We start from the raw sequence: 17,440 nt of genomic DNA on the forward strand, positions 1-17,440 counted from the left end.
TATTGTAATAGAACATTTAATGTTTTACCAAGAGTCAACTGTGATGACCAACACTTGCCTTTAGGGAAGATACAGTAGTATATCACAGTGTGATGTGTATTGATGTGTATTAATGTGTATTGTCACTGATGGATAAATAAAGAATACATTTTTCTTTTACATTTTCTTTTTTTTATTTGCACCACAAATTATAATTTTTTATACAATGCACCATTAAATGTTCTCTAAAAAAATATTGCCTTTAAAATAAAGGAAATGGCTTTGATTATCACCACCCCCACTGTAAGCTGGTCTATTACACAATTCCACTTCCTATTCCTACAGTTACAGCTCCTCCCATTTTCTTCTTCCTCATAGTTTCCTTCAGTCTGGGTGGATGATGTGGAAAAACTCTTAGCAAGCTCTGAGACCTCTGGTGCTTTTGTTGAGGGCTCAGATAAGGGTATTGATGGTTGTTCTACCCGTTCTTCTGAGCCCTCTAGTTCTGGTGTGCAGGGCTCATTTGACTGAGCTGTTAAGGGCTCCTTTGGTGCTGGTACATAGGGCTCCTCTGGTGCTAGTACAGAGGACTCCTCTGGTTCTGGTGCCGAGGGCTTCTCTGGTTCTGGTGCGGTGGGCTCCTCTGGTGCTGGTATGGAGGGCTCCTCTGGTTGTGGTGCGGAGGGCTCCTCTGGTTCTGGTATAGAGGGCTCCTCTGGTTGTGGTGTGGAGGGATCCTCTGGTTGTGGTATGGAGGGCTTCCCTAGTTCTTGTGTGGAGGACTCCTCTGGTTGTGTTGTGGAGGGCTGCTCTAGTTCTTGTGTGGAGGGCTCCTCTGTTTGTGGTACAGAGGGCTCCTCTGTTTGTAGTACAGAGGGATCTTCTAGTGCTGGTATGGAGGGCTCCTCTAGTTCTTGTGTGGAGGGCTCCTCTGGTTGTGGTACAGAGAGCTCCTCTGGTTGTAGTACAGAGGGCTCTTCTAGTGCTAATACAGAGGGCTTCTCTAGTTCTTGTGTGGAGGGCCCCTCTGGTTGTGGTGCGGAGGGCTCCTCTGGTTCTGGTATGGAGGGCTCCTCTGGTTGTGGTGCGGAGGGATCCTCTGGTTGTGGTACAGAGGGCTCCTCTAGTTCTTGTGTAGAGGGCTCCTCTGGTTGTGGTATGGAGGGACAATCTGGTACTGGTATGGAGGGCTTCCCTAGTTCTTGTGTGGAGGGCTCCTCTGGTTGTGTTGTGGAGGGGTGCTCTAGTTCTTGTGTGGAGGGCTCTTCTGTTTGTGGTACAGAGGGCTCCTCTGGTTGTAGTACAGAGGGATCTTCTAGTGCTGGTATGGAGGGCTCCTCTAGTTCTTGTGTGAAGGGCTCCTCTGGTTGTGGTACAGAGAGCTCCTCTGGTTGTAGTACAGAGGGCTCTTCTAGTGCTAATACAGAGGGCTTCTCTAGTTCTTGTGTGGAGGGCCCCTCTGGTTGTGGTGCGGAGGGCTCCTCTGGTTCTGGTATGGAGGGCTCCTCTGGTTGTGGTGCGGAGGGATCCTCTGGTTGTGGTACAGAGGGCTCCTCTAGTTCTTGTGTAGAGGGCTCCTCTGGTTGTGGTATGGAGGAACAATCTGGTACTGGTATGGAGGGCTGCTCTAGTTCTTGTGTGGAGGACTCCTCTGTTTGTGGTACAGAGGGCTCCTCTGTTTGTGGTACAGAGCGCTCCTCTGTTTGTGGTACAGAGGACTCCTCTGGTTGTAGTACAGAGGGATCTTCTAGTGCTGGTACAGTTGGCTCCTCTAGTTCTTGTGTGGAGGGCTCCTCTGGTTGTGGTCCAGAGAGCTCCTCTGGTTGTAGTATGGAGGGCTCTTCTACTGCTGATACAGAGGGCTTCTCTAGTTCTTGTGTGGAGGGCTCCCCTGGTTCTGATGCAGAGAGCTCCTCTGGTGCTGGTATGGAGGGCTCCTCTGGTTGTGGTGCGGAGGGCTCCTCTAGTTCTTGTGTGGAGGGCTCCTCTGTTTGTGGTACAGAGGGCTCCTCTGGTTGTAGTACAGAGGGCTCTTCTAGTACTGGTACAGAGGGCTCCTCTAGTGTTTGTTTGATGGGCTCCTCTGGTGCTGGTATGGAGGGGTCCTCTGGTTCTGGTGCGGAGGGCTCCTCTAGTGCTGGTATGGAGGGCTTCTCTGATTGTGGTGCGGAGGGCTCTTCTGGTTGTTGTGCGGAGGGCTCCTCTGATTGTGGTGTGGAGAGCTCCTCTAGTTCTTGTGTGGAGGGCTCCTCTGGTTGTGGTGTGGAGGGCTCCTCTGGTTGTGGTGTGGAGGGCACCTCTGACTGTGGTGTGGAGGGCTCTTCTGGTTGTGATGTGGAGGGCTCCTCTGGTTGTGGTGTGGAGGGCACCTCTGGCTGTGGTGTGGAGGGCTCTTTTGGTTGTGGTATGGAGGGCTCCTCTGTTGCTGGTGTGGAAGGCTCCTCTGTTTCTTGTTCGGAGAGCTCCTCTGAGTTCTCTGGTTTCAGTGATGAGGGTTCAGGAGAGAGGCCTTCTGCCTCTGAGCTCAAAAAAGTAGCAATCTGCAAAGTACATAATTCATGACATGTAAGGTGTCACTTGCAGAGCTTCCTTAAATATGTTTAAGATAAAGTGATACATTACATGAAAACAAATTGCAACATCTTTGCACTCAAAGACACAATAGATAAGTGAAAATAATCTAATTTCTAAAACACAACCACAGATATGCAGGACATTTCATGGTTTCAGATATGACTACTGGACTCTACCTTGGAAGTCCTGGGAACATCATTGACCACTGTGGTCCTGTTGTTGTCCAACGAATACACAGAGCTCCAGGACTCCTCTCTCTGCACCACTGGAACATGAAGAAAGAACAATGCTATCAATGAGGTACAGATTGATAAGGAAGATCTGACAAAAGCAGAATTCTTCCTCTAACCTTTTCTCATCCTATGAAGGGCCTTCTTTTCCACATGCTCTTCCTTTTTGACCTCCTCATGGACCTGCTGAACAGTCCTGGGACCCAGAGCACTTCTCTGAGACACCCAGTTGTTCTGAGAGAAGGGGAGAACAAAACTAACAATTGCTTCCTTGAGTTCCACACACCTTCACTATTGGAAACACTCACAAACTTACCAGTCGCAGGTCAATAATGTCATGGATCATGAAGCGTATGCGTGATGTTGTTTTACGCTCCACGACCATTTGCTCCAACTGGCTGAAGTATCCATCCATTTTTGACTGAAAGTGAAAAAAACAACAGAACATTCCTCAAGATTCACAAGTTTCAAATGGGACAATGATATGTCAACAGACCATCAAGTGATCTAAATTATTTAATCAGACTACATAAATCAAATACTTTTAATTATATTACATTACATGTGCCTACAAATAATACAAATTGTTGTTTGATTTTAAGTTTACTACAGCCATGTAACTTGGTACAATTAATATACTTAACATTAGATTTTCATCAAAATGCGCAAAAAGTAATCCAAAAATAATAAATTAGATTACCTAAACAGTGTGACATAAAAAATTACATAACTGATTACAGTTTTAGTTGTGGAATTTGTAATCAGTACCATATTACATTTCAGAACCCAACACTGTCTGCTGACACAGAGTTACTGATGTCTGCCTGGCACTTCCCTAAAAATACATGGTCAAGTTTAATCCACGTATACCCTGGACTGATCCTGGACTCACCTTTGCTTTTTCAGCATCCAGGTCTTGGCCCACAGAACTGAGCAGCTTACAGAGTTGTTCAAGTGACCCCTCGTCATGCTGTTTGACCAACTTCAATATGCACTCATGCATATTGTCCTCTGTAAGCATCCCTTGTTTAAACAGCTCACCCATGAAGCAGATGGTTCCCATTGAGCGTCTGTGGGCCTTGTTCTTTGCCTCTTTTAACTCTTCCTTCAGACTTTCCTGTTCACCAGCCTTAGACAGAAAGTTTAGTTATGTATTTTATTAATTTCCACATTTTGTAAAACATAGTTTGTGTCATTGTTAGTACCTCTTCAGAGAAAGATAATATTTCTAATTGAGTTTTAGATGTCTATAATTATTGATGATACAGTTAAGATTATTAAGAATAGTAACATTAGAAACAAAATAAAATGTCTTTTTTTATTAATAACATTTTTAAAGGTACTTTAAATGTTTAGCACTTACTGATGAAGCTGCCTCTATTTCTTTTTGTTTCAGGGCCAAGGGCTTGTCATTATACAAAAACTCCTTCCAACAATAACGAACCAGCAGGGCCTTGAAACTGACCTTCATCTTTGGTTGACCAGTCATTTGTGTTTTCCACTACAAACACATTATGCAAAAACAACTGACATTAGTATGTGAAATGTTCATGCTGTGTTCTTAGCTAAACACATTTAGTATTTTGGAAATAAAATCAATTCTAGATAACTTTTCATTCATTGATTTAGAAGCCCACTGACCCATTGAACTTCTATATCATAAGTGTGGATTTGTAGACCCAATATTAGGTAAACGTTTGACTCACCGGGGCCAGAGAGAGACACATACTGGCGTATGTGCCAGAAAAGCTTGGTTCACTGATGGATTTTTCAAACACCAGCTCTGTGACACTCGTCAGTCGCTCCTCTGTGTCGATGGATGGATGGAGGTCAGTCAGCTTCATCATCAGCTGGTCAAATTTTTCTGGAGTCATTTTGTTGAGGAGGCTCCGGAACTTACGCAGGAGTTCCTACATAAAACAAAAGCACTGAATCACTGAATGAATCAATCCATCAATCAATCACTGAATCAATCAATCAATCAGTCACTCACTCACACACACACTCTCTCTCTCTCTCTCTCTCTCTCTCTATCTATCTATCTATCCAAAAGTTGGTTGAAATATGTATTTGGCTCAAGCCAGAGAGAAGGAACACACCTCAGTTTTCTGGGCCTCTGGATCCTCAACGGCCAACTTCAGACCAGGCTTCCATGCATTTGCAGATCTATTTAGCTCAACATCACAGTCCAGCTGCACACTGATTCTTTTGCATCCAGGTGCTTGACGCCTTTTCTTACAGCCAGATTTCTTGCCTCTGGACTTAGCTGGACACATGGGCAGTTGAAGTTCATTTGCCTGTAAAGCAGTCAATCAATGAAGAGGATACCTATTAGGTCTCCCACTTTAAATGAAACATTTTCAAGGAAATATTTGATATGTTGGAGCATTACTCTGTAAGAATGACTGACCTTGTCCAAAATAATAGGATAATTTGGAAGACCCTCTGGCTTCTGCAGACATTGAGGCATGAACTGTAAACTCAAGAGGAAATCTCTATCATATTTCCTCTTGCTCTCTGCAGATGGTGGTGTGATCGGCACAGAGGGGCTTGTAGGTTCTGCTGCCTCTACTGCTGTCATCTCAGGCTGGGCAGGGGAATTGGACATGCTTAAACCTGAGGGCTCAGGTAAGGGTCCAGAGAGGTGTTCTGCCTCTACCGCTGCATTCTCACTGAGCTTCTCTGGTTGTAGTACGGAGGGCTTCTCTAGTTCTTGTGTGGAGGTCTCCTCTGGTTGCTGTGTGGAGGGTTCCTCTGGTTCTGGTGCAGAGGGCTCCTCTGGTTGTGGTGTGGAGGGCTCCTCTGTTGCTGGTGTGGAAGCCTCCTCTGATTCTTGTTCTGAGGGCTCCTCTGAACCCTCCTGTTGTGGTTTGCCCTCTAAGCCCTCTGGCTGTGGTGTAGAAGGCTGTTTGGAGCCCTTTGGTTGTGGTCTTCCCTCATGTTTTGATGTGGAGAGCTCCTCTGAGTTCTCTGGTTTCAGTGTTGAGGGTTCAGGAGAGAGGCCTGCTGCCTCTGAGCTGCATAAGCTAGCAATCTGCAAAGTACATAATTCATGACATGTAAGGTGTCACTTGCAGAGCTTCCTTAAATATGTTTAAGATAAAGTGATACATTACATGAAAACAAAATGAAACATCTTTGCATTCAAAGACACAAAAGATAAGTGAAAATAATCTAATTTCTAAAACACAACCACAGATATGTAGGACATTTCATGGTTTCAGATATGACTACTTGACTCTACCTTGGAAGTCCTGGGAACATCATTGACCACTGTGGTCCTGTTGTTGTCCAACGAATACACAGAGCTCCAGGCCTCCTCTCTCTGCACCACTGGAACATGAAGAAAGAACATTGCTATCATTGAGGTACAGATTGATAAGGAAGATCTGACAAAAGCAGAATTCTTCCTCTAACCTTTTCTCATCCTATGAAGGGCCTTCTTTTCCACCTGCTCTTGCTCTTTGGCCTCCTCATGGACCTGCTGAAGAGTCCTGGGACCCAGAGCACTTCTCCGAGACACCCAGTTGTTCTGAGAGAAGGGGAGAACAAAACTAACAATTGCTTCCTTGAGTTCCACACACCTTCACTATTGGAAACACTCACAAACTTACCAGTCGCAGGTCAATAATGTCATGGATCATGAAGCGAATGCGTGATGTTGTTTTTCGCTCCACGACCATTTGCTCCAACTGGCTGAAGTATCCATCCATTTTTGACTGAAAGTGAAAAAACAACAGAACATTCCTCAAGATTCACAAGTTTCAAATAGGACAATGATATGTCAACAGACCATCAAATAATATAAATTAATTAATCAAACTACATAAATCAAATATTTTTAATTATATTACATTACATGTGCGTACAAGTATTACAAATTGTTGTTTGATTTTAAGTTTACTACAGCCATGTAATTTGGTACAATTAATACACTTAAAATTAGATTTTCATCAAAACAGGCAAAAAGTAATCCAAAAATAATAAATTAGATTACCTAAACAGTGTGACATAAAATATTACATAACTGATTACAGTTTTAGTTGTGGAATTTGTAATCAGTACCATATTACATTTCAGATCCCAACACTGTCTGCTGACACAGAGTTACTGATGTCTGCCTGGCACTTCCCTAAAAATACATGGTCAAGTTTAATCCACATATACCCTGGACTGATCCTGGACTCACCTTTGCTTTTTCAGCATCCAGGTCTTGGCCCACAGAGCTGAGCAGCTTACAGAGTTGTTCAAGTGACCCCTCGTCATGCTGTTTGACCAACTTCAATATGCACTCATGCATATTATCCTCTGTAAGCATCCCCTGTTTAAACAGCTCACCCATGAAGCAGATGGTTCCCATTGAGCGTCTGTGGGCCTTGTTCTTTGCCTCTTTTAACTCTTCCTTCAACCTTTCCTGTTCACCAGCCTTAGACAGAAAGTTTAGTTATGTATTTTATTAATTTGCACATTTTGTAAAACATAGTTTGTGTCATTGTTAATACCTCTTAATAGAAAGATAATATTTCTAATTGAGTTTTAGATGTCTATAATTATTGATGATACAGTTAAGATTATTAAGAATAGTAACATTAGAAACAAAATACAATGTCTTTTTTTATTAAGAACATTTTTAAAGGTACTTTAAATGTTTAGCACTTACTGATGAAGCTGCCTCCATTTCTTTTTGTTTCAGGGCCAAGGGCTTGTCATTATACAAAAACTCCTTCCAACAATAATGAACCAGCAGGGCCTTGAAACTGACCTTCATCTTTGGTTGACCAGTCATTTGTGTTTTCAACTACAAACACAGTATGCAAAAACAACTGACATTAGTATGTGAAATGTTCATGCTGTGTTCTGAGGTAAACACATTTAGTATTTTGGAAATAAAATCAATTCTAGATAACTTTTCATTCATTGATTTAGAAGCCCACTGACCCATTGAACTTCTATACCATAAGTGTGGATTTGTAGACCCAATATTAGGTAAACGTTTGACTCACCGGGGCCAGAGAGAGACACATACTGGCGTATGTGCCAGAGAAGCTGGGTTCGCTGATGGATTTTTCAAACACCAGCTCTGTGACACTCGTCAGTCGCTCCTCTGTGTCGATGGATGGATGGAGGTCAGTCAGCTTCATCATCAGCTGGTCAAATTTTTCTGGAGTCATTTTGTTGAGGAGGCTCCGGAACTTACGCAGGAGTTCCTACATAAAACAAAATCACTGAATCACTGAATCAATCAATGATTCAATTAATGAATCAATCAATCAATCCATCAATCAATCACTGAATCAATCAATCAGTCACTCACTCACACACTCTATCTATCTATCTATCTATCTATCTATCTATCTATCTATCTATCTATCTATCTATCTATCTATCTATCTATCTATCTATCTATCTATCTATCTATCTATCTATCTATCTATCTATCCAGGTTGAAATGTGTATTTGGCTCAAGACAGAGAGAAGGAACACACCTCAGTTTTCTGGGCCTCTGGATCCTCAACGGCCAACTTCAGACCAGGCTTCCATGCATTTGCAGATCTGTTTAGCTCCACATCACAGTCCAGCTGCACACTGATTATTTTGCATCCAGGTGCTTGACGCCTTTTCTTACAGCCAGATTTCTTGCCTCTGGACTTAGCTGGACACATGGGCAGTTGAAGTTCATTTGCCTGTAAAGCAGTCAATCAATGAAGCAGATACCTATTAGGTCTCCCACTTTAAATGAAACATTTTCAAGGAAAAATTTGATATGTTGGAGCATTACTCTGTAAGAATGACTGACCTTGTCCAAAATAATAGGATAATTTGGAAGACCCTCTGGCTTCTGCAGACATTGAGGCATGAACTGTAAACTCAAGAGGAAATCTCTATCATATTTCCTCTTGCTCTCTGCAGATGGTGGTGTGATCGGCACAGAGGGGCTTGTAGGTTCTGCTGACTCTACTGCTGTCATCTCAGGCTGGGCAGGGGAATTGGACATGCTTAAACCTGAGGGCTCAGGTAAGGGTCCAGAGAGGTGTTCTGCCTCTACTGCTGCCTTCTCGCTGAGCTCCTCTGGTTGTAGTACATAGGGCTTCTCTAGTTCTTGTGTGGAGGGCTCCTCTGGTTGCTGTGTGGAGGGTTCCTCTGGTTCTGGTGCGGAGGGCTCCTCTGGTTGTGGTGTGGAGGGCTCCTCTGATGCTGGTGTGGAAGCCTCCTCTGATTCTTGTTCGGAGGGCTCCTCTGAACCCTCCTGTTGTGGTGTGCCCTCTAAGCCCTCTGGCTGTGGTGTAGAAGGCTGTTTGGAGCCCTTTGGTTGTGGTCTTCCCTCATGTTTTGATGTGGAGAGCTCCTCTGAGTTCTCTGGTTTCAGTGTTGAGGGTTCAAGAGAGAGGCCTGCTGCCTCTGAGCTGCATAAGCTAGCAATCTGCAAAGTACATAATTAATGACATGTAAGGTGTCACTTGCAGAGCTTCCTTAAATATGTTTAAGATAAAGTGATACATTACATGAAAACAAAATGCAACATCTTTGCACTCAAAGACACAATAGATAAGTGAAAATAATCTAATTTCTAAAACACAACCACAGATATGCAGGACATTTCATGGTTTCAGATATGACTACTGGACTCTACCTTGGAAGTCCTGGGAACATCATTGACCACTGTGGTCCTGTTGTTGTCCAATGAATACACAGAGCTCCAGGTCTCCTCTCTCTGCACCACTGGAACATGAAGAAAGAACATTGCTATCATTGAGGTACAGATTGATAAGGAAGATCTGACAAAAGCAGAATTCTTCCTCTAACCTTTTCTCATCCTATGAAGGGCCTTCTTTTCCACCTGCTCTTCCTTTTTGGCCTCCTCATGGACCTGCTGAAGAGTCCTGGGACCCAGAGCACATCTCCGAGACACCCAGTTGTTCTGAGAGAAGGGGAGAACAAAACTAACAATTGCTTCCTTGAGTTCCACACACCTTCACTATTGGAAACACTCACAAACTTACCAGTCGCAGGTCAATAATGTCATGGATCATGAAGCGAATGCGTGATGTTGTTTTTCGCTCCACGACCATTTGCTCCAACTGGCTGAAGTATCCATCCATTTTTGACTGAAAGTGAAAAAACAACAGAACATTCCTCAAGATTCACAAGCTTCAAATGGGACAATGACATGTCAACAGACCATCAAGTAATCTAAATTATTTAATCAAACTACATAAATCAAATACTTTTAATTATATTACATTACATGTGCGTAAAAATATTACAAATTGTTGTTTGATTTTAAGTTTACTACAGCCATGTAACTTGGTACAATTAATATACTTAACATTAGATTTTCATCAAAACAGGCAAAAAGTAATCCAAAAATAATAAATTAGATTACCTAAACAGTGTGACATAAAAATTACATAACTGATTACAGTTTTAGTTGTGGAATTTGTAATCAGTACCATATTACATTTCAGATCCCAACACTGTCTGCTGACACAGAGTTACTGATGTCTGCCTGGCACTTCCCTAAAAATACATGGTCAAGTTTAATCCACATATACCCTGGACTGATCCTGGACTCACCTTTGCTTTTTCAGCATCCAGGTCTTGGCCCACAGAGCTGAGCAGCTTACAGAGTTGTTCAAGTGACCCCTCGTCATGCTGTTTGACCAACTTCAATATACACTCATGCATATTATCCTCTGTAAGCATCCCCTGTTTAAACAGCTCACCCATGAAGCAGATGGTTCCCATTGAGCGTCTGTGGGCCTTGTTCTTTGCCTCTTTTAACTCTTCCTTCAGCCTTTCCTGTTCACCAGCCTTAGACAGAAAGTTTAGTTATGTATTTTATTAATTTGCTAATATTGTAAAACATAGTTTGTGTCATTGTTAATACCTCTTAAGAGAAAGATAATATTTCTAATTGAGTTTTAGATGTCTATAATTATTGATGATACAGTTAAGATGATTAAGAATAATAACATTAGAAACAAAATACAATGTCTTTTTTTATTAAGAACATTTTTAAAGGTACTTTAAATGTTTAGCACTTACTGATGAAGCTGCCTCCATTTCTTTTTGTTTCAGGGCCAAGGGCTTGTCATTATACAAAAACTCCTTCCAACAACAACAAACCAGCAGGGCCTTGAAACTGACCTTCATCTTTGGTTGACCAGTCATTTGTGTTTTCCACTACAAACACAGTATGCAAAAACAACTGACATTAGTATGTGAAATGTTCATGCTGTGTTCTGAGCTAAACACATTTAGTATTTTGGAAATAAAATCAATTCTAGATAACTTTTCATTCATTGATTTAGAAGCCCACTGACCCATTGAACTTCTATACCATAAGTGTGGATTTGTAGACCCAATATTAGGTAAATGTTTGACTCACCGGGGCCAGAGAGAGACACATACTGGCGTATGTGCCAGAGAAGCTGGGTTCGCTGATGGATTTTTCAAACACCAGCTCTGTGACACTCGTCAGTCGCTCCTCTGTGTCGATGGATGGATGGAGGTCAGTCAGCTTCATCATCAGCTGGTCAAATTTTTCTGGAGTCATTTTGTTGAGGAGGCTCCGGAACTTACGCAGGAGTTCCTACATAAAACAAAATCAATGTCTCACACTCTCTCTCTCTCTCTCACTCTCACTCTATCTATCTATCTATCTATCTATCTATCTATCTATCTATCTATCTATCTATCTATCTATCTATCTATCTATCTGTCTATCTGTCTGTCTATCTATCTATCTATCTATCTATCTATCTATCTATCTATCTATCTATCTATCTATCTATCTATCTATCTATCTATCCAAAAGTTGGTTGAAATGTGTATTTGGCTCAAGACAGAGAGAAGGAACACACCTCAGTTTTCTGGGCCTCTGGATCCTCAACGGCCAACTTCAGACCAGGCTTCCAAGCATTTGCAGATCTATTTAGCTCCACATCACAGTCCAGCTGCACACTGATTCTTTTGCATCCAGGTGCTTGACGCCTTTTCTTACAGCCAGATTTTTGGCCTCTGGACTTTGTTGGCCAATCCACTGGACACATGGGCAGTTGACATTCATTCGCCTGTAAAGCAGTCAATCAATGAAGCAGATACCTATTAGGTCTCCCACTTTAAATGAAACATTTTCAAGGAAATATTTGATATGTTGGAGCATTACTCTGTAAGAATGACTGACCTTGTCCAAAATAATAGGATAATTTGGAAGACCCTCTGGCTTCTGCAGACATTGAGGCATGAACTGTAAACTCAAGAGGAAATCTCTATCATATTTCCTCTTGCTCTCTGCAGATGGTGGTGTGATCTGCACAGAGGGGCTTGTGGGTTCTGCTGCCTCTACTGCTGTCATCTCAGGCTCGGGCTCAGGTAAGTGGCCAGAGATGTGTGCTGCCTCTACCGCTGCCTTCTCGGGCTGGGCTGGAGACACATACAGGCTCAGAGCTGAGAGCGGCTCTGAGCTCTCTGAGAATTCTACCACCTCTATCGGAGCCTCTTCAGGCTGACCTGAAGTAAAAAGGCTCAATGGTAAAGGCTGCACTGAACTCTCTGGCACACGCTCAGCCGAGGGGCCAGAGGGTTCTTCTGCCTCAACTGCTGAGGCAGGCATGGAGGCTCCCACACTGGGATCCGTTTGCAGGCCGAAGGAGACTTCTGGCTGCAGTGGTTCAGGTGGGCTTAATTTCCAGGTCCCTGAAAATATGGCCTCCATAATGTCTTTCCCGCCCTGCTTGGGATCTTTGACGGTAATCTATGAGACAAGAATCATTCACTCATAAAGTGATAAATTAAAAGCATATATGACTGCTTCCTGTTTAGTATTACTCAACCATTTTAAACACACACACACATGCATACAAACACAAATGTGTGTTTTCTTTAACAGTGGTATCAAACACCTAGTTCGAAACTGCCTTGATTCAGAATAATTTATGAATAAATTATGTTATTGGTGAATTGATCCTCTAAAATAAAAATTCCACAGTCATTTTATTTTTGTAATAGCACTTTGGTAAACAACTGAACACAATAAAACCACACTTGCATATTTTTTCTTTTTTTAAATGTATATCTGATCGGGTCGTGCTGTCAATTTATGGAATTTATTCTTTAAAAAAATCTGTTTTGTCAAAACAACAGTTTGATTTTTTTTTTTAGCTTATCTTTGAAGTTTTTGTTTGTTTCATTGTTTTGTTTATAATGACTGCACTATTAAAAATGTTCTGTAAAATTACTGTGAAATTACTGCAACTCTGGTAGTAAGATATTATAACAAACAAAAGGACTGTAAATCATATATTACAATCGTTCTGTAAAAACACAGACTGGTACTGTAAAATTACAGTAGATATATACGACAGAAGTAACAAGATTAACTGTGATTGTACAGTATTGCTGTGATTTAACAGTATTGTGCTGTAGAATTACAAATATAAACCAATGAATACCAGCATGCATTGCTGCATAAATAAATTATACTGTTGACCTTTTATTTACAACTTATAGGCTTTATCTATGATGTTGCTTTTGTTTGTTTTGTTTTTTTGTCACTTTTAACAGCTAATTGGGTGTTAAATTGGTTTAAAGTCAAACTTCAAATCTACTATATTCTCCATTATGCAATAGAGCTATCAAACATTTTTATTTTAAACATTTGGTAATGGCTTGGAGGAAGTTTTTTAAAGAAGGTCTAAAGTCCCAAACTAGGGGAACACTAATCACCATAATGATGAATTCAAACAAGAAACAATTATTGTCAATACATAACATTAAATACAGTAGTTCTGTGCTACCCCAACATTTAATCAGAAGAATCTCTAGTTCAGTGCTGGTGTTACAATTTTGTTTTCAAATAAACAGTTACTTTTCTAAGACTTTGCCATAAATTCTACAATTAACTTTCAAGACTGGACAACAACTACCAGAATTCATAGCAAAATACAATAACAGACTGCAATTTATAGAACACTGGATATTATTGTAAAACTACAGCAATTTGTTACAGTGTGTTTTATTGCTTGTGTTTTGCTGAAAAGCCTGTAATGTACGATTTACTGTAAAGGCAGGATCCAACTTTGACAACTTGCTCTGCTATTGGGTCAACATGTATTCAGTGACCTGTATCATTTTTGCTGGACAATAGCTGTGAAAATGTTCCATAACTTCTTGTAGCCAAGACTTTAAGGTATGAGCCTATATAGAAATTGGCTTTCAAAAATAAACTTCTGAGAATATTCACAGGAGTAAAAAGTATGACATCCATCTATCTATCCATCCATCCATCCATCTATCTATCTATCTATCTATCTATCTATCTATCTATCTATCTATCTATCTATCTATCTATCTATCTATCTATCTATCTATCTATCTATCTATCTATCTATCTATCTATCTATCTATCTATCTATCTATCTATCTATCCAAAAGTTGGTTGAAATGTGTATTTGGTTCAAGACAGAGAGAAGGAACACACCTCAGTTTTCTGGGCCTCTGGATCCTCAACGGCCAACTTCAGACCAGGCTTCCATGCATTTGCAGATCTATTTAGCTCCACATCACAGTCCAGCTGCACACTGATTCTTTTGCATCCAGGTGCTTGACGCCTTTTCTTACAGCCAGATTTTTGGCCTCTTGACTTAGTTGGCCAATCCACCGGACACATGGGCAGTTGACATTCATTCGCCTGTAAAACAGTCAATCAATGAAGCAGATACCTATTAGGTCTCCCACTTTAAAGGAAAAATGTATAGGAAATATTTGATATGTTGGAGCATTACTCTGTAAGAATTACTGACCTTGTCCAAAATAATAGGATAATTTGGAAGACCCTCTGGCTTCTGCAGACATTGAGGCATGAACTGTAAACTCAAGAGGAAATCTCTATCATATTTCCTATTGCTCTCTGCAGATGGTGGTGTGATCTGCACAGAGGGGCTTGTAGGTTCTGCTGCCTCTACTGCTGTCATCTCAGGCTGGGCAGGGGAAGTGGACATGCTTGGACCTGAGGGCTCGGGCTCAGGTAAGGGGCCAGAGAAGTGTTCTGCCTCTACTGCTGCCTTCACGGGCTGGGCTGGAGACACATACAGGCTCAGAGCTGAGAGCGGCTCTGAGCTCTCTGGCTCTGGTGCAGGCTCAGACTCAGCTGAGGGGCCTGAGAATTCTACCATCTCTATCGGAGCCTCTTCAGGCTGACCTGAAGCAAAAAGGCTCAATGGTAAGGGCTGCACTGAACTCTCTGGCTCACGCTCAGCCGAGGGGCCAGAGGGTTCTTCTGCCTCAACTGCTGAGGCAGGCATGGAGGCTTCCACACTGGGATCCGTTTGCAGGCCGAAGGAGACTTCTGGCTGCAGTGGTTCAGGTGGGCTTAATTTCCAGGTCCCTGAAAATATGGCCTCCATAATGTCTTTCCCGCCCTGCTTGGGATCTTTGACAGTAATCTATGAGACAAGAAGCACACACTCATAAAGTGATAAATTAAAAGCATATATGACTGCTTCCTGTTTAGTATTACTCAAATATTTTAAACACACACACATGCATACAAACACAAATGTGTGTTTTCTTTAACAGTGGTTTCAAACACCTAGTTCGAAACTGCCTTGATTCAGAATAATTTATGAATAACTTATGTTATTGGTGAATTTATCCTCTAAAATAAAAATTCCAAAATCATTATATTTTTGTAATAGCACTTTGGTAAACAACTGAACACAATAAAACCACACTGGCATTTTTTTTTATTTTTTTTTTATATCTGATCGGGTCGTGCTGTCAATTTATGGAAATTATTCTTTAAAAATTCAGTTTTGTCAAAACAATAGTTTGATTTTTTTTAGCTTATCTTTGAAGTTTTGGTTTCTTTCATTGTTTTGTTTATAATGACTGCACTATTAAAAATGTTCTGTAAAATTACTGTGAAATTACTGCAACTCTGGTAGTAAGATATTATAAAAAACAAAAGGACTGTAAATCATATATTACAATCGTTCTGTAAAAACACAGACTGGTACTGTAAAATTACAGTAGATATATACGACAGAAGTAACAAGATTAACTGTGATTGTACAGTATTGCTGTGATTTAACAGTATTGTGCTGTAGAATTACAAATATAAACCAATGAATACCTGCATGCATTGCTGCATAAATAAATTATACTGTTGACCTTTTATTTACAACCTATAGGCTTTATCTATGATGTTGCTTTTGTTTGTTTTGTTTTTTTTGTCACTTTTAACAGCTTACATTTCATTTACATTTATGCATTTGGCAGACGCTTTTATCCAAAGCGACTTACAGTGCACTTATTACAGGGACAATCCCCCTGGAGCAACCTGGAGTTAAGTGCCTTGCTCAAGGGCCCAACAGTGGCATCTTGGTGGTGCTGGGGTTTGAACCCCTGAGCCTCAACCACTGAGCCACCACTGCCAGTAATTGGGTGTGACACCAACAGCTAACTGGGTGTTACATTGGTTTAAAGTCAAACTTCAAACCTACTATATTCTCCATTATGCAATAGAGCTATCAAACATTTTTATTTTAAACATTTGGTAATGGCTTGGAGGAAGTTTTTTAAAGAAGGTCTAAAGTCCCAAACTAGGGGAACACTAATCACCATAATGATGAATTCAAACAAGAAACAATTATTGTCAATACATAACATTAAATACAGTAGTTCTGTGCTACCCCAACATTTAATCAGAAAAATCTCTAGTTCAGTGCTGGTGTTACAATTTTGTTTTCAAATAAACAGTTACTTTTCTAAGACTTTGCCATACATTCTACAATTAACTTTCAAGACTGGACAACAACTACCAGAATTCATAGCAAAATACAATAACAGACTGCAATTTATAGAACACTGGATATTATTGTAAAACTACAGCAATTTGTTACAGTGTGTTTTATTGCTTGTGTTTTGCTGAAAAGCCTGTAATGTACGATTGACTGTAAAGGCAGGATCCAATTTTGACAACTTGCTCTGCTATTGGGTCAACATGTATTCAGTGACCTGTATCATTTTTGCTGGACAATAGCTGTGAAAATGTTCCATAACTTCTTGTAGCCAAGACTTTAAGGTATGAGCCTATATAGAAATTGGCTTTCAAAAATAAACTTCTGAGAATATTCACAGGAGTAAAAGGTATGACATCTATCTCTATCTATCTATCTATCTATCTATCTATCTATCTGGAACACACCTCAGTTTTCTGGGCCTCTGGATCCTCAACGGCCAACTTCAGACCAGGCTTCAAAGCATTTGCAGATCTATTTAGCTCCACATCACAGTCCAGCTGCACACTGATTCTTTTGCATCCAGGTGCTTGACGCCTTTTCTTACAGCCAGATTTTTTGCCTCTGGACTTTGTTGGCCAATCCACCGGACACATGGGCAGTTGATGTTCATTCACCTGAAAGCAGTCAATCAATGAAGCAGATACCTATTAGTTCTCCCACTTTAAATGAAACATTTTCAAGGAAATATTTGATATGTTGGAGCATTACTCTGTAAGAATGACTGACCTTGTTCAAAATAATAGGATCATTTGGAAGACCCTCTGGCTTCTGCAGACATTGAGGCATGAACTGTAAACTCAAGAGGAAATCTCTATCATATTTCCTATTGCTCTCTGCAGATGGTGGTGTGAT

General features: G+C 41.0%; 2 protein-coding genes across 2 annotated transcripts; both read right to left on the reverse strand.

Moving 5' to 3' along the window:
• Positions 1-224: 224 nt before the first annotated feature.
• LOC127619656 (proteoglycan 4-like) lies at positions 225-12,196 on the reverse strand. Its single transcript, XM_052092616.1, has 8 exons — positions 11,648-12,196; positions 4,490-4,693; positions 4,147-4,284; positions 3,676-3,912; positions 3,100-3,204; positions 2,903-3,017; positions 2,730-2,818; positions 225-2,519 (listed from the first exon to the last, which is right to left on the reverse strand). The coding sequence occupies exons 1-8, from the start codon at positions 11,834-11,836 to the stop codon at positions 225-227; spliced, it is 3,372 nt and encodes a 1,123-aa protein (XP_051948576.1). The 5' UTR covers positions 11,837-12,196.
• On the reverse strand, positions 10,090-11,151 carry LOC127619563 (eukaryotic translation initiation factor 4 gamma 3-like). The gene is made up of 2 exons (XM_052092429.1): positions 10,830-11,151; positions 10,090-10,595 (listed from the first exon to the last, which is right to left on the reverse strand). The coding sequence occupies exons 1-2, from the start codon at positions 10,953-10,955 to the stop codon at positions 10,302-10,304; spliced, it is 420 nt and encodes a 139-aa protein (XP_051948389.1). The 5' UTR covers positions 10,956-11,151; the 3' UTR covers positions 10,090-10,301.
• Positions 12,197-17,440: the final 5,244 nt, after the last annotated feature.

The sequence above is a fragment of the Xyrauchen texanus genome, chromosome 26 (genome assembly GCF_025860055.1).
Source record: "Xyrauchen texanus isolate HMW12.3.18 chromosome 26, RBS_HiC_50CHRs, whole genome shotgun sequence".
NCBI lineage: Eukaryota > Metazoa > Chordata > Actinopteri > Cypriniformes > Catostomidae > Xyrauchen > Xyrauchen texanus.